Consider the following 22,191-nt stretch of genomic DNA (forward strand, 5'->3'; position numbering starts at 1 on the left):
CAACTGAAAGAATTGATTTTTATGCACTCGATTAAACACACTAATCACAAATCATCTCAAAGCAAACGTGTCTGGAGAATATTGGAAGAATATATATATAATGGCATCTGTTGCATGCTGTAAATAACCACAGACAATGATTTCCACACATCCTGCAAACAAACATCACATGGCTCTGCAACAGTGCTTTTATGGTGGAGTTGATCAACCCTGATCATTTGAAAGCGCAAATAAGAATTATTCAGCAAAAATCGGCCTAATGTCCACTATAGCGTCTGCAGCAACATTGAGAACATAACATGCACATTCATAACAGTAAGCTTGCGTACAGGTGAAACTAAAAAAAATTGAATATGGTGCAAAAGTTCATTTATTTCAGTAATTCAACTTAAAAGCTGAAACTAATATATTATATAGACTCATTACATGCAAAGTGAGATATTTCAAGCCTTTATTTGTTATAATTTTGATGATTATGGCTTACAGATATGAAAACCTTTTCACAATATTCTAATTTTGACTTTGGGGTTTTCATAAGCTGTAATCCATAATCATCAAAATTATGACAAATAAAGGCTTAAAATATATCTCACTTTGCACATAATGGGTCTCATTCATGAAACATTCGTAAATATACGAGTAAATATGAGAGTGATTTGCGCGTAAAGAGACCTTCCCGAAAACTCTTCTCCTGATTCACAAATACTTCGTAAACGTCAGTTGTGATCGTGAAGTGTGTGTGTGTTAATGAATTCCAATCAGTCGTAAATGGGATGCGTGTGCACGTTCATTCTCAATTAGCATAAATCCCGCCCATTAAATCCGACTGACAACTATATATGGGCATCATATTATGACATGAATACGAATGAAAAAAAAAATTTCAGATGCAGAAATTGAAGTTTTATTATCAGAAGTTCATTCAAAACGCCACATTTTATTTTCAAGCGTACATAGGCGTATCGGGTCCTAAAAAAAAGCAAGCTTGGCAGCGTATTACAGATGCAGTTAATGGAGTTTCATCTAATAATCGAACATTCCCAGAAGTGAGAAGAAAATGGTTCGACATTAAGCTTGAGAGCAAAAAACGAATTAGTTCACTTCGGAAAAATAGTATTCAAACTGGAGAAGGACCACCATCGCAGATGCTATTACTGGCTCTCATAATAAGAAAAACCGTATGTAATTACTATATATAATATTTTTTCAAAATGCTGTGCAAATATGTACCCGATTAAGGGGAATTAAAATGCAGCCTTATTAATGAGCACAACGTTCGGGTGTTAAGCGCACTATTTACGCGTGGCTGGGAGCAGGTGTAGATTTCTTGTGTACCAACTAACATTTGGAAAATACGAACATTTTAATGAATCCGAAAATTTACGCCAGAACCACTTTAGACACGATTTACACAAAAATTCGTTCTGCTCGTGTTTCATGAATGAGACCCAATGAGTCTATATAATATATTAGTTTCACCTTTTAAGTTGAATTACTGAAATAAATGAACTTTTGCACGATATTCTAATTTCTCGAGTTTCACCTGTAGATGAAAAACAACTTGGAATATTACTTTTACACTGCCGACTGCTTAAATCCCTTTGTTTATTTTTCCATCACTGTCTGGATAAGATTTAACAGTTTAACAATAATGCGTCGAAGAGCATCACTTTATACCGACAGATAAAAGCTGTAAGATAAAGCATCAAACACAAACGAACATTACGTCATCGATTTAGAAGACGGGAAACATCCGAGATGAAGCTTTTCATGAGCTTTTTAGTGTCAGGGTGACATAAATATGAGCATTAGAGGATTAAATCCATCAAACCGCATTCATCTGAACACTTGCGACGCCTCGAACAATCCACACGACGATAATAAACGCTGACAGTCGATTCACAGGAAGGATGAATCATTTCTGAGAAATGCCAAATGATGCATTTACTCTTGCGGCGACATTATCATATTATCATTCAGGAATAAAACAGATCTCTCCTGGAGTGAAGGGGCTCTTTTGTCTAGCGCTTTATCAACCCGCAAGTGGAGAAATCAGCAAACTGAGACGCCACCTCCTCCTCCTCCTCCTCCTCCTCCTCCTCTACCTCCTCCTCCTCCTCGTCCTCGTCCTCGTCCTCTACCTCCTCCTCCTCCTCCTCCTCCTCCTCCTCCTCCTCCTCCTCCTCCTCGTCTGTGTCATTGTGTTTCAGACAGAACGTAAGAAAAGAGGATTGTCGTCTCCATTATGAGACGCAGATTTCTAAAGGCTGTTTTGCTTCTGAGAAAGAGGAACGAGAATCTACACGTTCCAGGTCAGTTTTCTTAAGTACATCAGGATGTTAAAGAGGCCATTTTATCTTACTGTTATCTAAGAACAGGTTTTCCTGCTTGAATGTTTATTATTCTCCTCATATTCTCCATTGTTGCGGCTCCTCTCTTCCCAGTCTGTCAGTAACGCTCTGTTTACTTCCTGTCTCTATGAAGCCCCTCCTTCTGAAAAGCACACTGTGCTCTGATTGGTCGACTGGAGCAGTGTGTTGTGATTGGTCGAGCGCTTCGAGAGTGTTTGGGAAATGCCCCGCCCCTTTTCATAACCGCCAGTTTCATCCATAGACTGTAAATAAATATGTGCGTAGTGTGTGTGTGACGTCACCCGTAGTGTTTCTGAAGAGCGTTTTCGAAGCCCAAAGTGGGCGGAGCCGGCCGTCGCCATCTTGGCCGCGTCACTCCTGGATAAACGTAAATGTGCAGCGAGGCGGATTAGCTGAGGTGACGTGACGCTAACACACAGCAAACAAACGCTAGCAGTGACATCAGCGGCAATCCACCTGTCACTCAAATGGCCACGCCCTTAATTATGCACAACTTTAAGGCTTAATATAATTTTAACGGATGAGTTATAAAAAAAATTCACCCCCTCACAGTCGTCATGAAGGGCAACATTAGCGATATAGACCAAAACCACTTTTTGCACCAGACTGTAAACATGTTTTTTTCTGCTGTAAAGTTGGGCATTTTAACATGCGGGTCTATGGGAGTGAGTCTCTTCTGCAGCCGGCCTCTAGTGGCCAGTGGAGGAACTGCAGTTTAACTCACTCAGTGTCGGATTCGAGAGAGAGATCGGAAGGTTGACGCTTGGTTTCAAAACACTACTAACGAACTCAACCAGGCCCCGCCCCTTTATTCTGCGTATGAATTATTTAAATGAGGAATATTGTGACGTGTTCGTTCCCGGAAGAAACGTTTCAGGACTTCAGAAACACTGACACTGATATAGAGAATAACTCACTTGTTCATCCTCAAAGAGCAACATTACACACACTAAAGAAAGATCAACATCACGTTTAATATTATATGGCTTCCCACAGTCACATAAAACACCCGTTTTAAAGCCGCATTTGATTATCGGCCACTTTATAAACTCCCAGGCCAGACTAATCAGGCGTAATGCAGAGAACAAAGTCACGTAGACGTTATTTATCTCCGTTAAGCCAGAGTCGACCCGCCAAACAATATCCCATCCGCTTTCATGTTTCAATATGTTTAATAGATTAAAGATTAACAAGTAACCTCATTTCAGACCTTCTTGAGTCGGTCGCGCAACAAAAGCAAATGCTGAAAGCACACAGACACTTCATTCAGCTCTGGCCTCGAACCAGCGGACAAGATGTGCTTTATTTTAGTACACATAATAATATGTAGGTTTCATATCTTGCTGTATCAATGCAAACGGCTGTGATTTTAACCCTCACGAGTGAATGAAAATCATAATTCTCTCATGCATTGAAAATAACACAGTTTAGGATTTACTTTGAAATGTTTGCACTCAGAAAATACTAGTACATTTCACAAATAATTACAAAGAAACAACAATTAATTTTGAATTAAATGTACAAAATTGGAAGTGGAAAAGCTGGAAACGTACTTGTTGTAGTTCAGCGAAATACTGAAATTAATTATTTGCTTTTGCATCATCCAAACTTTTTCTTTTTGTTCTGGATTGATCTTCACGAGAGACGGCGCATATTAATTATTAACCAGCAGCCGACACATAAAACACAATCAAACTGAAGCTGCAAACGAGCAGATCGCAAACACCGAACTCTCATCAGCTAATCACTTCCAGCGCTGAACTAATGATCTTAACCTTATTCTTGAACATTTAAACCTTATTTTTTCAACTAAAACACTGCTTTTATTCATCAAGGACGCATTAAATTGATCAAGAGTGACGGTAAAGACATTTAAAATGTTACAAAAGATTCTATTTCATATAAATGCTGTTCTTTTGAACTTTCCATTTATCAAAGAATCCTGAAAAATAAATAAAATGTATCAAAAATGTGAAAATATTCACCATTCATGAGCATCAGATCCTCATATAGAGTGATTTCTGAAGGATCATGTGACACTGAAGACTGGAGTAATGATGCTGAAAATACAGCTTTGATCACAGGAATAAATTACACTTTACTGTATATTCACATAGAAAACAGCTGATTTACATTGCAATAATATTACACTATTTTTACTGTATTTTGATCATTTAAATGCAGCTTTGGTGAGACTCCTTCATGTACCAAAGCTTGAGTACTTAAAAATATCTCAACTGAACAATAGTAAATAGCTCATGAACTCTGGAATGATCATGCAAACCAGTGTTTGTGTGGAGTATTATTCTTTTATTTTTAAAGTTTAGAGGATTTAAGTTAATCCGTAAACATTAATTCATGTATGAAGTAAAAAAAAATAAAAAAGCTAGTGCTATAGTAAAAACTGAATCAACCCAGTATAATGGGTTAAATCAACCCAATGAATAAACAACCCAATGTGCTGGGTAAAATTAACCCAACATGTGTTCTGTGAGTTAAACTGCAGTTCCTCCACTGGCCACTAGAGGCCGGCTGCAGAAGAGACTCACTCCCATAGACCCGCATGTTAAACTTTACAGCAGAATAAAACATGTTTACAGTCTGGTGCAAAAAGTGGTTTTGGTCTATATCGCTAATGTTGCCCTTCATGACGACTGTGAGCGGGTGAATTTTTTTATAACTCATCCGTTTAAATTATATTAAGCCTTAAAGTTTTGCATAATTAAGGGCGTGGCCACTTGAGTGACAGGTGGATTGCCGCTGATGTCACTGCTAGCCGTTTGTCTGCTGTGTGTTAGCATCACGTCTCCTCAGCTAATCCGCCTCGCTGCACATTTACGTTTATCCAGGAGTGACGCGGCCAAGATGGCGACGGCCGGCTCCGCCCACTTTAGGCTTTGAAAACGCTCTTCAGAAACACTACAGGTGACGTCACACACACACTACACACATATTTATTTAAAGTCTATGATTCTGTCTTATATTTACCCAGCCCTTGTGTTGAAAACAACCCAAATTGTGCTGTTTTTAACCCAGTGTGTTTCATGCGTGACGTACCGCTGTACGTGACGATCCTGGTGGTCGAATCTCCCTCTCCGAAGCGAGTGATCGGCGTGAGTCGGACCACGTAGGCCTCGGGTCGGATGAGCTCCGTCAGGTTGTGTGTGATCAGCTCTCCCTTCTGGATGTTCCCCTCCACGGGGATCTCCTGCTCCCACCAGCGCTGCTGCCCCGTCTGAGGGAGAAATCAGGGGAAACACAGTCCTGTGAGGGTATTAAAGAGGACATTTTATCTTGATGATGTTTCAGGCTCTACTAGAACAGGTTCTCCTGCTTGAATGTTGATTATTCTCCTCATATTCTCCATTGTTGCGGCTCCTCTCTTCCCAGTCTGTCAGTAACGCTCTGTTTACTTCCTGTCTCTATGAAGCCCCTCCTTCTGAAAGCACACTGTGCTCTGATTGGTCGGCTGGAGCAGTGTGTTGTGATTGGTCGAGCGCTTCAAATGTGTTTGGGAAATGCCCCGCCCCTTTCCATAACCGCCAGTTTAACACACTACTAACTAACTCAACCAGGCCCCGCCCCTTTATTCTGCGCATTAATTATTATAATGAGGAATATTGTGGCGTGTTTGTTCCCGGGAGAAACTCGAGACTACAATGGAGGCGTTTCAGGAGTTCAGGAACACTGATATAGAGAAGAACTCACTTATTCATCCTCAAACAGGGACATCACACACACTAAACACAGATGAAGAATGCCATAATGTGAAGCACATTCACACTGCAGATAAACACAGATTCAATCCGCTTCAGTTCACACACTTACATGCACGTTATTAAAGGAACAGTTCACCAAAGCGATCAGTATCATCTTTAACTTTCTTCTGTGGGACATAAAAAACATATTTTGAGAAGTGTCTGTGTTTTTTTTTTTTGTCCATACAATGAAAGTCAATGGGGTCCAAATCTTGTTTGGTCAAAATATCTTCTTTTGATAACACTTTACATAATTTTTTAACTACTTCTACATTTCGGAACCTTTACTGATACATTATTCAATGTTATTATATTATATCTGTTATTATTTAATGGACTTGAACTAATATGAACTAACAATGAACAGTTGTATTTTTATTAACTAACATTTAACATTTAAGATGAATAAATGCTAAAACAAATGTAATGCTCAGTGTTTGTTAATGCATTTACTAACATTACTTTTGCCACCATATTTAAATTTAGTTCAGTTTAGTTATTTCAGTGCTGCAGGTTAAGCTTAACGAACACGAGAAATGTTGATTGCCAACAAGCTGAAATAAAATATGTTTATGTCTTTAATGTTAATTTTATTTCAAGCAATTACTTTTTTTTAAAGGTTTTTGTTTTAATTAATTTTAGTGAGCAATAATATCCCTGCTGCAAAACACATTCCCATCAGCTAAACATTAGTTTCACTGCGATGAGCCTGCAGACTAATGCTGGAAACTCCCCGTGCTTGAGCAGAACGGATCTAATTAAAGCTGAAAGCTGCTGGTTTCGGGAGCAAACAGCTTTAGTTAACTGGTAAAGTGCTGTTTTGCTACTGGTAATCACCGGCGGCCCTTCGGATCCTGTCAAACCCCGTTTCCCAGGCAGGAGCGAGAGTTAACCAGATCAGAGAGTGTTTGAGTCACGGCCAGATTCAGCTCAAACCCCCCGTTACACCAGTAAACACCAGCAGTCCCAGTACAGCTCGCCAGTCCCAGTACAGCTCGCCAGTCCCAGTACAGCTCGCCAGTCTGGCCGCTTTAGCACATTAGGAGACCGCTCTCCTTCAAACGGCTGCTGTAACGTGGCCAGCTGACCTCGAACTGACAAATACAATGAATTCAATGAAATCAATTAAATAGTAATCAAAATAAAATAAAATAAAATACAAAAAAAACTATATAAAAAATAATAATAAAAAAATTAAATCACAAAGACATGAGAAAAAGAAAGTTTAAAAGTAAAATGTAAAAATAATAAATAATATAAAATTACTCATGAATACATGCGTAAAAATTGCAAAATAAAATTAAATACATGTGTAAATAAATACAAAAATAAAATAAAATAAAATTACTCATGAAGACATGTATTTAATTTTATTTTGCCTTTTTTACACGTCTTCATGAGTAATTTTATTTTATTTTTGTATTTATTTACACATGTATTTACTTTAATTTTGCAATTTTTACGCATGTCTTCATGAGTAATTCTATTTTATTTTTGTATTTATTTACACATGTATTTAATTTTATTTTGCATTTTTTACGCATGTCTTCATGAGTAATTCTATTTTATTTTATTTTTGTATTTATTTACACATCTATTTAATTTTATTTTGCCTTTTTAACACGTGTAAATAAATACAGAAATAAAATAAAATAACTCATGAAGATATGAGTAAAAATTGCAAAATAAAATTTAATACATGTGTAAATAAATACAAAAATAAAATAAAATAAAATTACTCATGAAGATATGAGTAAAAATGGCAAAATAAAATTAAATACATGTGTAAATAAATAAAAAAATAAAATAGAATTACTCATGAAGACATGCGTAAAAATTGCAAAATTAAAGTAAATAGATCTGTAAATAAGTAAAAATAATAATAAAATGACTCACAAAGACACGAGTAAGCCTCGATCTGCCAGATTGCTCACTCTGACACAGTAAACACACATTCGGTTCTCGACTGCATCTACGCAGGTTCTCACACTCGTCTTCGCAACACGAGTTCGACTCACACACTTCATGTGCCCTCAGAAGCAGATTTCCCTGATCAAAGCCAGCGAGATGTGGGATAATCAGAGCTGGATCTCTAGATCTCTAGTGGCAGACACTGAAGATCATGAGCTTCACACAGGAGAGACGCACTGGGAAAATAAGGCAATTCAAATAAATGCAATGCAATAAAATAAAATAAAATCACAAAGACGAGAAAAGAAAGCAAAATAAAAATAAGTAAATAAAATTAAATTAGTAATGAAGACATGAGTAAAGAGTGAAAAAAAAAAAAAAAAAAAAAAAAAAAAAATCAATTAATAAAATAAAAATACAAAAAATACCTAAAAAAATCAAATAAACTCACACAGACACGAGTAAAACTAGCTAAATTAAATTGAATACATAAGTAAATAAGTAAAAAAAATAAAAGACATGAGTAAAGAAAGCAAAATAAAAATAGGTAAATAAAATTAGTAATGAAGACATGAGTAAAGAGTGCAAAAAATAAATAAAAATAAATCAATTAATAAAATAAAAATACAAAAATACCTAAATTAAATTAAATACATAAGTAAATAAGTAAAAAATAAAATACATGAGTAAAGAAAGCAAAATAAAAATAAATAATTAATAAAATTAAATTAAACATGAAGACATGAGTAAATAATGCGAAATAAAAATAAATACATAAGTAGATAAATAAATAAATAAAAGAGTAATTTTATTTTAAAATAATAAAATGACTCACAAAGACATGAGTAAAGAAAGAAAAATACAATTAAATAACTAAATAATAAAATGAAATAAAATACAATGACTCATGAAGACATAATATTTCAAAATAAAATTAAATACATACGTAGGTAAATAAATAAATAAAATGAAATAAAATTATTTTTATATTTTTAAATAATTATAATTTTATTTTAAAATGAAATAAAATAACTCACGAAGACATGAGTAAAGAAAGCAAAATACAATTAAATAACAAAATAAGTAAATAAAATAAAAAAACACTCACGAAGACATGAGTAAAGAATGCAAAATATAAAATTAAATAAAATCATGCATTTAGGACCCACTGGAACTACAGGACACCATTGGCGTGTTATTTCCAACATATGATGAAGACATGAGTAAAGAATGCAAAATAAATAAATAATTAAATAGATAAATATAATTTAGTAGGCAGTACTGACCTAAAAGCACATATCCACTGGGAATAGTACACTACAGCGCACCTTTGGCATATTTAATATTTCCAGCACACAATCACTGAGCCTGCTACTGTACACAGGGCCGTCGCTAGTGGGGTGAAAGGTGGTGACAATTATAGGGGCCCCCGCTGCCCAGGGGGCCCCACAAAATCCAGCAGTTATACTATTTAGGCCCCTGTTGTATGAATAATTTAAATGAAAACCACAAAAACTTGCAATTTGGGTAAATATTTTTCCAAATATCTGCTTCTCTTACCTCCATAAAAATGGTTTAGTCCGACCTAAAGTATTTATTAATTATTCAGTCAGAGTCAGTGACAAACATCAGATGGACCCAATAAAATTGTAAGTCCCGCCCCAGCTCGTGAACAGAACCAATCAGAGTTGAGGCGGCAGCCTGAAGTTAACGATGAACTTGGTGGAAGAGCAGGAGACTGACTGACAGAGAAATGTCGGGGAAAAGAAAACATAAATCAGGGAACCAGAAATGCCAGGAAAAGACGGAGAGGGAGGCAAGGAGAGTGGTTGTATCCCAGTCGATCAAGACGTTCTTAAAGACCGGTTATATATTGTTATTTCGCTGGGAATTAGAAAACTTCCGTCTACAGTCTGCCGTGTACAGTCATTTTTTATTATCGGTGCGCGCCACAATCGACCGAATGATTACGTGGTCTAAATTCCTGTCTTTTTACACTATTGTAACTAGAGTTTTAAAAAAATTACACGAGTCACGGCGCATTGCATTATGCATCTGACCTGCCGGCTGATGATATTTAAAACATCGAGAAAACACGAATACAACACACTGCACTTGGATGAATAAATGTATTCGCTTTATTTAATAATATTACCAGTTCCATATTATCTTTATTAAAAAATAAGGCAATAAATGGTTTTATTTTTTTAATTAGACTGCATTCTTGTCAATTTCTAAATGTTTACTTTTTGATTTATGAATTATAACAGACTGATGGGGGAAAAAATATTACTTTTTAATAATTGGTTTTTATTATTATTTAACAATTTCTTGCTTTTTGTTAGTTTTTATTAGTTGTAATTTTTATATAAACATTTAACTTTTAAAATAAAGGTTTTACAACAACATCACCATCTTCTGTTATGTGGGCCTCCATGTTCATCTATTGTACAGTATATGATATTGGTGGAGGGTGGTGGGGGCCCACATCAATATTTTTTCAGGGGGCCCCGAATCCTCTAGCTACGGCCCTGACTGTACATGTGCATTATGAAGAGCTGAGGTGATGAACACAGTAGATCCGGGGCCCGGGGCCGACACTTATTTACCCAGGAGCCCTCGCTCTCTCACTCACGCAGAGAAACAGCGGATTACCGTGATCTGTGTGGACGGAGAGAGGACCGGGCGAACGAGCCCGCGTTTGCTTACAGCGCAGACATGCTCTCTGACCACGCTAATGAGACATACTGTAATGATGATGTACATTAAAAATAATGTAATGATAATGTAAATGAAAAAATAATGTAATGACAATGTAAATTAAAAAAATATTGTACTGATAATGTAAATTTAAAATAATGTAATGATAATGTAAATTTAAAATAATGTAATGATAATGTAAATTAAAAATAATGTAATGACAAAGTAAATTTAAAAAATATTGTAATGATAATGTAAATTTAAAATAATATAATGATAATGTAAATTAAAAATAATGTAATGACAAAGTAAATTTAAAAAATATTGTAATGATAATGTAAATTAAAAATAATGTAATGATAAAGTAAATTTAAAATAATGTAATGATAATGTAAATTAAAAATAATGTAATGACAATGTAAATTTAAAAAATATTGTAATGATAATGTAAATTAAAAAATAATGTAATGATAATGTAAATGAAAAATGAAAAAATGTAAACTAGTTGCCAAGTTAGATGTTCTAAAATCACTATAAATTAATAAAAACTATCAGTGTTATTAATATTTTGAATCTGATTCTTAGTTTTCATGTTAATTTTAGTTGAATGTTTTAGTAATTTTATCATGTTTTTGTCATGTCATTAGATTGTATATATTATATATTGCTATTTAAGTTTAACCTGGAGTTTTTCGAGTGTATGTTGCTCATGTGAAGTCCCTCCTGATCTCTGTGGCAGAACACACACAAGTGGGGAAACACACCAGGGAATTAGTCACTGGAGTGTGTGTTTGCTCTTTTCCAGTGCATGGCTCATTTAGTGAACTGGGAGAACACATGCATGCTCATAAATTAATTAATTAATACAGAGTTACAGGGACAGTGCAGTCCCTGGTGTAATGTCAGATATTGTCAGATATAATGTCAAATACATTAAAACAAACCAACAATACTTATACATACAGTAGACCACGTTTCATAAGAATACATAAAGTACATTAAAACAAGGACATAACCCCCCCCCACTGACCTGCCGTATGCCCAGGCGATAGGCCATGATCCGGTCCACGGCGCCGGGGCTCATCTGAGTCCACTGGAGCTTGTAGCCGTAAACCCGAGGCCGGTTCTGCCACAGCGGGCTATAGGTGTCGTAGTAGAACTCCGGAGCGAACGCTTTCCCTGCGCACACACACACACACACACACACACATAGCAGTGTGGGTTGTTAGGAAACATCAGATTACATTTCCAAACATTCCTTTATGCCATTGATTGTGATAACCCAGTGAGATGTTTGTACGCACGAGAAATCTCGAGTATACTTATATATCACATGATGAAAATATTGATTATATTTATTTTATGGATTTATTTTAATTAATGGGTTATCAATACCGTTCTTGTCTTAGGACAACTTTGATGAACTTTTTTGATCCACTTTAAATGTTGAATACTGTATATATATAAATACATATAAATATGATAAATAATTTTTATAAATATTTTTTTTTAAATAATTAAACAGAATAAATAAATAAATATAATAATAAAAATATAAAACATTTAAAAATGAGGTAAAATTTATTTATTTAAAAATTAGGTAAAATTAGTATAAAAATGTAAAAACATTTATAGATAAAATGAAATAAATGACCTAAAAACACACAGAAGCATACATCAAGGATCCACTGGAAATTGCTGATGCTGTATATTATGCTGTATATGATGCTGTATATGATCTGTATATGATGCTGTATATGATGCTGTATATGATCTGTATATGATGCTGTATATGATCTGTATATGATGCTGTATATGATGCTGTATATGATCTGTATATGATGCTGTATATGATGCTGTATATGATGCTGTATATGATGCTGCATATGATGCTGTATATGATCTGTATATGATGCTGTATATGATGCTGTATATGATCTGTATATGATGCTGTATATGATGCTGTATATGATGCTGTATATGATCTGTATATGATGCTGTATATGATCTGTATATGATCTGTATATGATGCTGTATATGATGCTGTATATGATGCTGTATATGATGCTGTATATGATGCTGTATATGATGCTGTATATGATGCCATAGGCGTAATTTGCGGGTGGGACGGGTGGGACATGTCCCCACCACTTTTTGCCAGGGTCAATATTGTCCCCACCACTTTTGAAACATCTCACGTCACGGATGTAAATAATACAAATAAATAAAACATCTCTAGTTAACTAGCAGAGCATTCATTTAGTTCGTTTGTTAAATAAGAGGCGATCTAGCGCTGAAATGTGTTGTTTTTGAAATCAAGTGATCAAAGTGCCCGTTGACTGCGACCAGTGGCGTGGATACGGTGTTCTCTTGTGGCTCGCGCTGCCGCTTTAATCCGTTGCGGAGACTCTCCATTCATTCCGGAGAAATCACAAAGTAAAATGCACACAAACGTGTCCCTGCTTGATATACAACCACTGATAAACATAATTGGTTTAATGAGAAAAAAAAAAAAAAGTGCGGATTAGAACCCAGAACCTCTGACACGCTTAGCAAAACTTCTGCCACTGGACCATTAAAGTGCATGTGTTAAAGTGCATTAAATGACAAATTAAACACAATGTACTAATTAAATCGATTGCTGGACATCGGTATGTTATTGTACATAGGTGTACATCTGATTTATGATTTAGCATTGTATTATGATGCTATATATGATGCTGTACACTCACCTAAAGGATTATTAGGAACACCATATTAATTCTGTGTTTGACCCCCTTTCGCCTTCAGAACTGCCTTAATTCTACGTGGCATTGATTCAACAAGGTGCTGAAAGCATTCTTCAGAAATGTTGGCCCATATTGATAGGATAGCATCTTGCAGTTGATGGAGATTTGTGGGATGCACATCCAGGGCACGAAGCTCCCGTTCCACCACATCCCAAAGATGCTCTATTGGGTTGAGATCTGGTGACTGTGGGGGCCATTTTAGTACAGTGAACTCATTGTCATGTTCAAGAAACCAATTTGAAATGATTGGAGCTTTGTGACACGGTGCATTATCCTGCTGGAAGTAGCCATCAGAGGATGGGTACATGGTGGCCATAAAGGGATGGACATGGTCAGAAACAATGCTCAGGTAGGCCGTGGCATTTAAATGATGCCCAATTGGCACTAAGGGGCCTAAAGTGTGCCAAGAAAACATCCCCCACACCATTACACCACCACCACCAGCCTGCACAGTGGTAACAAGGCATGATGGATCCATGTTCTCTTTCTGTTTACGCCAAATTCTGACTCTACCATCTGAATGTCTCAACAGAAATCGAGACTCATCAGACCAGGCAACATTTTTCCAGTCTTCAACTGTCCAATTTTGGTGAGCTCTTGCAAATTGTAGCCTCTTTTTCCTATTTGTAGGGGAGATGAGTGGTACCCGGTGGGGTCTTCTGCTGTTGTAGCCCATCCGCCTCAAGGTCGTGCGGGTTGTGGCTTCACAAATGCTTTGCTGCATACCTCGGTTGTAACGAGTGGTTATTTCAGTCAAAGTTGCTCTTCTATCAGCTTGAATCAGTCGGCCCATTCTCCTCTGACCTCTAGCATCAACAAGGTATTTTCGCCCACAGGACTGCCGCATACTGGAAGTTTTTCCCTTTTCACACCATTCTTTGTAAACCCTAGAAATGGTTGTGCGTGAAAATCCCAGTAACTGAGCAGATTGTGAAATACTCAGACCGGCCCGTCTGGCACCAACAACCATGCCACGCTCAAAATTGCTTAAATCACCTTTCTTTCCCATTCTGACATTCAGTTTGGAGTTCAGGAGATTGTCTTGACCAGGACCACACCCCTAAATGTATTGAAGCAACTGCCATGTGATTGGTTGATTAGATAATTGCATTAATGAGAAATTGAACAGGTGTTCCTAATAATCCTTTAGGTGAGTGTATATGATGCTGTATATGATCTGTATTTGATGCTGTATATGATCTGTATATGATGCTATATATGATCTGTATATGATGCTGTATATGATCTGTATATAATCTGTATATGATGCTATATATGATGCTGTATATGATGCTGTATATGATCTGTATATGATGCTATATATGATGCTGTATATGATCTGTATATGATGCTGTATATGATGCTATATATGATGCTGTATATGATCTGTATATGATGCTATATATGATGCTGTATATGATGCTGTATATGATGCTGTATATGATCTGTATATAATCTGTATATGATGCTATATATGATGCTGTATATGATCTGTATATGATGCTGTATATGATCTGTATATAATCTGTATATGATGCTATATATGATGCTGTATATGATGCTGTATATGATCTGTATATGATGCTGTATATGATGCTGTATAGGATGCTGTATATGATGCTGTATATGATGCTATATATGATGCTGTATATGATCTGTATATGATGCTATATATGATGCTGTATATGATCTGTATATGATGCTATATATGATGCTGTATATGATGCTGTATATGATCTGTATATGATGCTGTATATGATGCTATATATGATGCTGTATATGATCTGTATATGATGCTATATATGATGCTGTATATGATGCTATATATGATGCTGTATATGATCTGTATATGATCTGTATATGATGCTGTATATGATCTGTATATGATGCTGTATATGATCTGTATATGATGCTATATATGATGCTATATATGATGCTGTAAATGATGCTGTATATGATGCTGTATATGATCTGTATATGATGCTGTATATGATGCTATATATGATGCTGCATATGATCTGTATATGATCGGTATATGATGCTATATGTGATGCTGTATATGATGCTATATATGATGCTGTTTACGATGCTATATATGATGCTGTATATGATGCTATATGATGCTGTATATGATCTGTATATGATGCTATATATGATGCTGTATATGATGCTGCATATGATGCTGTATATGATGCTGTATATGATCTGTATATGATGCTGTATATGATGCTGTATATGATCTGTATATGATGCTGTATATGATGCTGTATATGATCTGTATATGATGCTATATGTGATGCTGTATATGATGCTGTATATGATGCTTTATATGATGCTGTATATGATCTGTATATAATCTGTATATGATGCTATATATGATGCTGTATATGATCTGTATATGATGCTGTATATGATCTGTATATAATCTGTATATGATGCTATATATGATGCTGTCTATGATGCTGTATATGATCTGTATATGATGCTGTATATGATGCTGTATATGATGCTGTATATGATCTGTATATGATGCTGTATATGATGCTATATATGATGCTGTATATGATCTGTATATGATGCTATATATGATGCTGTATATGATCTGTATATGATGCTATATATGATGCTGTATATGATGCTGTATATGATCTGTATATGATGCTGTATATGATGCTATATATGATGCTGTATATGATCTGTATATGATGCTATATATGATGCTGTATATGATGCTATATATGATGCTGTATATGATCTGTATATGATCTGTATATGATGCTGTATATGATCTGTATATGATGCTGTATATGATCTGTATATGATGCTGTATATGATGCTATATATGATGCTGTAGATGATGCTGTATATGATGCTGTATATGATCTGTATATGATGCTATATATGATGCTGCATATGATGCTGCATATGATCTGTATATGATCGGTATATGATGCTATATGTGATGCTGTATATGATGCTATATATGATGCTGTTTACGATGCTATATATGATGCTGTATATGATGCTATATGATGCTGTATATGATCTGTATATGATGCTATATATGATGCTGTATATGATGCTGCATATGATGCTGTATATGATGCTGTATATGATCTGTATATGATGCTTTATATGATGCTGTATATGATGCTGCATATGATCTGTATATGATGCTGTATATGATCTGTATATGATGCTGTATATGATGCTGTATATGATCTGTATATGATGCTGTATATGATGCTGTATATGATCTGTATATGATGCTATATGTGATGCTGTATATGATGCTGTATATGATGCTTTATATGATGCTGTATATGATGCTGCATATGATGCTGTATATGATGCTGTATATGATGCTGTATATGATCTGTATATAATAATAATAATTCATTACATTTATATAGCGCTTTTCTAGGCACTCAAAGCGCTTCACATGGAAGGGGGATCTCCTCAACCACCACCAATGTGCAGCTCCACTTGGATGATGCGACGGCAGCCATAGTGCGCCAGAACGCCCACCACACACCAGCTTACTGAGGAGGGGACAGAGTGATGAAGCCAATCAGTGTATATATATATATATATGGGGATTATTAGGAGGCCATGATGGACAGAGGCCACTGGGCAAATTTGGCCAGGATGCCGGGGTTACACCCCTACTCTTTCGAAAGACATCCTGGGATTTTTTGTGACCACAGAGAGTCAGGACCTCGGTTTAACGTCTCATCCGAAGGACGGTGCTCTTTGACAGTATAGTGTCCCCGTCACTATACTGGGGCGTTAGGACCCACACAGACCACAGGGTGAGCGCCCCCTGCTGGCCTCACTAACACCTCTTCCAGCAGCAACCTGGTTTTCTCAGAAGGTCTCCCATCCAGGTACTAACCAGGCTCAACCCTGCTTAGCTTCAGTGGGCAACCAGTCTTGGGCTACAGGGTGATATGGCTGCTGGTAAACACAGGGTGATATGGCTGCTCGAGGCTTTCAAAATATTTATTTTACCATATAATCTGGACTATAAATTCAAACACGAGTTGTACAGTTTCCATGCAACGCAATGTTCAATTTCAAAAAAGTTTTCACCAGATGAATGTTCGAGTGTTTAAGCTTTCGAATGACACCTAACTCGTATATAACAGGCGATGTAAAGAAAGCCATGTGACACTGAGAGTGAAATTCAGAGAAATCTGAGCCTGTAGATGAGCATGTAGAGCACAAGCTCTTGATCTCTGCAGGTCTGCATCGAGACGAGAGCTGATGGATCGACACGATGCTGATCTCTGCAAGCACTCGCTGGTGTTAGTGTCCGGCAAGGCGTATTACACGAGCCGAGACTCTTCTAATGAAGCACAGAGATGACAAACACCGAAAACAGGAAAACCTCGAGGCTTCTGGGACAAATGCAGACGGTCCTGCTGCAGATCCAGTGATGTTAGCTTTCGGAAACACTCAGTCCCGCTGGAGCTCGGATATATCCAGCACACACTCTTCTAGAAGACCAGGGAGACCGCAGAGAGTTACAAGAGTTATGAGAGTTAAAAGAGTTACGAGAGTTACAAGAGTTACGAGAGTTACGAGAGTTAAAAGAGTTACGAGAGTTAAAAGAGTTACGAGAGTTACGAGAGTTTCGAGAGTTACAAGAGTTAAAAGAGTTACGAGAGTTAAAAGAGTTACGAGAGTTAAAAGAGTTACGAGAGTTACGAGAGTTACAAGAGTTAAAAGAGTTACGAGAGTTAAAAGAGTTACGAGAGTTAAAAGAGTTACAAGAGTTAAAAGAGTTAAAAGAGTTACGAGAGTTAAAAGAGTTATGAGAGTTAAAAGAGTTACGAGAGTTACAAGAGTTAAAAGAGTTACGAGAGTTAAAAGAGTTACGAGAGTCACAAGAGTTACGAGAGTTAAGAGTTAAAAGAGTTAAAAGAGTTACAAGAGTTACGAAAGTTACAAGAGTTAAAAGAGTTACGAGAGTTAAAAGAGTTACGAGAGTTACAAGAGTTAAGACAGTTAAAAGAGTTACAAGAGTTAGAAGAGTTACGAGAGTTACAAGAGTTAAAAGAGTTAAGAGAGTTAAAAGAGTTACGAGAGTTAAAAGAGTTATGAGTTAAAAGAGTTACAAGAGTTAAAAGAGTTACAAGATTTAAAAGAGATACAAGAGTTAAAAGAGTTACGAGAGTTAAAAGTTACAAGAGTTACAAGAGTTAAAATAGTTACGAGAGTTACAAGAGTTAAAAGAGTTAAGAGAGTTAAAAGTGGCAAGAGTTAAAATAGTTACGAGAGTTACAAGAGTTAAAAGAGTTACGAGAGTTACAAGAGTTAAAAGAGTTACGAGAGTTAAAAGAGTTAAACAAGGCTGCCGTCGATCATGTTCTCACACAACAACTCCGTTTCAAACTCAATAATTACTCATTTGTTTTTCGCAAGGCTGTAAGCATTTGCTAATATTCAGGATTGTGGGTAATAGTTTAGGAATCAGACAGTTTAAAATGGATTAAAATAAATAAATATTATAAATGAATGAATAAATAAATATACATAAATTAAATTATATAAAAAATATATTATGAATGAAAGACGAGTATATAAATAAATAATAAAATGTTGTTATACATGAATAAATATATTTTAAAAATGAATGATACATTAATTATTAGTTTAGTTAATTCTATTGTGAATGAATGAATGAAAAAATGTAAAAATTTTTATTATAAATTAATGAGAATACATTTAGATTATAAATAATTAAATAAATAATAAATGAAAATAAATTCTACTATGCATGGGTGAATAAATAAGTAAATAAACACACATAAATTAAATTATAAATAAATACTATTTTAATTCTATTATTAATTAAACAATACATTAATAATATATAAATGGACACAAATAAATAATGATAAAAAACAAGAAAATCAATTATATTATGAATAATGAATACAAATAAAATATAATTATAAATGAATAACAATACATTTTCATTATAAATAAATAAATACATTAAATAAATTATAATATGAATGAAAGAATAAATAAATAAATGTTATCATGAATAAATGAATACAAATAAAGTCTAATTATAAATGAAAATTATAAATTAATATAAAATATATTATGAAATACATTTTATATATATAAACTTGTCCTGAACTTAAAAAAAAAAATCTATTTTTGGTAACTATGCAGACTGTGGTTTCAATGTGCACTTCAAACAAATGAAATGCACAATCCTAAATGTCTGAATGCCCCTGAGAAGTTGATCTTTCAGCAGAAGTAACGCCGTCTCGTCTCCTTCAACACGTTTCATCTGTTCACACGCGGCAGAAGCTTATTCTAGCCGGACAAACTTTCCGAAGAGGGTCGCAGCAAATAACATGTTATTGTTCCAGCAGCTTTACCGGCTCAGCGCTCAATTTAGAGGAAAGCCTCGGAGAGAAAATTGCCCACCGTAAACCTTGTCCGGGTGAATCACGGGCCACTTTCGGCTCGGAAAACAAACACTATTACAACAGCGGTGCTCTCCGGGCCTGCGGGACCAAGCTGGAGGTGCTTGTAGATTCGACAGGGATCTCCACTTCAAACACACTATCCCTCCCAGTCTCAGAGAGACGAGAGAGGGAAGATTACACCAGGACGACTTGTTTACAAATGTTCCAGGAACTCACAAGTCTATCATCCATCCATATGTGTGTGTGTGTGTGTGTGTGTGTCGCTTTAAAAGCCACTTTCATCTGTAGAACAGTAGATCATCTCTCAGCTAATACTCAGTGTTATTAAGACCCAGAAAGTGGGATTCTCTATTAAACTCATAAAAGACTAAAGAATTACGGGAATACTGGAATATAAACCTCTAAGAAATAACACAATCAAGAGCTTGAAGCGGATCTGAGGGAGAAACTCCTCATACACTGCAAAAAATGCTTTTTTTACTTAGTATTTTTGTCTTGTTTCCAGTCCAAATATCTAAAAGTTCTTAAGTCAAGATGCATTTACTTAAGTAGTAAAATGCCATAAGATATTAAGTCTTGTTTTCCGGGGGAATTAATCAAAATTAAGTGAGTTTTTGCTTAAAACAAGCGAAATTATCTGCCAATGGGGGAATAAAAAAAATCTTAATTCAAACAGAAACAAGATTATTTTTCTGACCCCATTGGGCAGATCCCATTGATCTGAGAGAGAAACACCCAGAAACTCCTCAAATGTGGCCAATCACAGGGATGCACCCAATCCACATTTGTGGGGTTCGGCCGAATACCGAATCCACTGGTTAAGATTCAGCCGAATCCGAAACCCTACTCCCATCCTCAGTCCATTAACACGGCAAACACATTAATCAAGTAAACAACGTCCACAGCAGTGTATTTATCATTTTATTTTATTTTAACTGTAAAAAAAAAAAGGGAAAAAAAAGAATAGGCAACACGCCAGGATGACAAGTGGGAAAAACAATTTTTTTGACAATTACCATGTTTACCCTATCTCAAGATCCAATCAGTATCCAGCATATTAGCCTAACACAAGTTTTCATCTGTGACTGTCCTTCCTTCGCCGGACCTGAAGTTGCTGTCTGTCTATTCCTTCATATTCTTTCAGATGTTTCGTACACAACTGTTTTAACAGCGGTGATGTTGTGTATTGTTTAGGGTCCCTGCCACCACGAGACACATCGGCATTGCAAATTGAACATGTAGCTCGACTTGAATCGCCTTCTTTTGACTGAAAGTACCGCCAAACAACACTTTTTCTGATCCATTGTCACTTTCTCACAGCCTACTGCATTCGAACGGTCCACCTACGCAAACACCTGCCCGTAATCAACGGCGGCGTGACGTCGACCAGCGTAGCGCAAGCCTGGGGCTCGGTGGAAAAACATTCTTAGGTTCGGCAGAAACCGAATGCCGTCAAAAAGCCTCTTCAGCTGGGTCTCGGTTCGGTTGTTTGGTCCGCACCTGGGTTCGATTGCTGTATTCACACCTGCCCAAAAGGTCCGCACCAAGGGGGGAAACGAACTAGAGTTCGATTCAATCAAACCAAACAAGGCAGGTGTGAATACACCCTTAGTGACTTTGCAACTACATGTCATCTAACTGTCATTAGAGTATTAGTAGACTGTCTGATTAATATCTGATAACTCTTATTCTACTAACCCGAACCCTAACCATAACCTAACCGTCTACTACAGGCTACTAATACTCTAAAGAGAGCTATAGTTGACATGTAGTTGAAAAGTTACTTATAGTTAGCAGAATGTCTAAAGTGGACTATCGAAATAAAGTGGACCCAATCGGTAATGGAAACGCGGCTAATGTTACCAAACACACAAGTCTATCATCCATCCATCCATCCATCCATCCGAGTCGCTTTAAAGCCACTTTCCTCTGCAGAACAGTAGATCATCTCTCCGCTAATACTCTTATTAAGACCCAGAAAGCAGGATTAGTGTGAGAAAGAGGGATGAAAGCTGTAGAGAAAGATGGATGGCGTGTCTCAGATCAGCATATGTCATGATCTCTCGTGCTGAAAGCTCTATTGACTTACTATCATACGATCTCAGCGTGAACATTAACTAGCGGATGTTTCTCATTATCAGTAATTCACCTTAAAATGGAAACTACTCGAGCGGTAAATTAAAGCCAGCGCAATAAAACAAAACCTAAC

At 36.0% G+C, this 22,191-nt stretch overlaps 1 protein-coding gene and 1 pseudogene across 1 annotated transcript in view; both read right to left on the reverse strand.

The window, feature by feature from the left end:
* Positions 1-22,191, reverse strand: part of LOC130082309 (MAM domain-containing glycosylphosphatidylinositol anchor protein 2-like) — a 137,184-nt gene that overhangs the window by 30,719 nt on the left and 84,274 nt on the right. Inside the window, exons 8-9 of the mRNA XM_056247163.1 lie at positions 11,772-11,920; positions 5,430-5,607 (exon numbers count right to left, since the gene is read on the reverse strand). Of these exons, the coding sequence (XP_056103138.1) occupies positions 5,430-5,607; positions 11,772-11,920 (327 nt within the window). The remainder of the gene's footprint in view (positions 1-5,429; positions 5,608-11,771; positions 11,921-22,191) is intronic.
* Positions 17,376-17,492, reverse strand: LOC130082346 (5S ribosomal RNA; annotated as a pseudogene).

The sequence above is a fragment of the Rhinichthys klamathensis genome, unplaced genomic scaffold (assembly GCF_029890125.1).
Source record: "Rhinichthys klamathensis goyatoka isolate OS25496 unplaced genomic scaffold, OSU_Roscu_1.1 h1tg000043l_1, whole genome shotgun sequence".
NCBI classification, from domain to species: domain Eukaryota; kingdom Metazoa; phylum Chordata; class Actinopteri; order Cypriniformes; family Leuciscidae; genus Rhinichthys; species Rhinichthys klamathensis.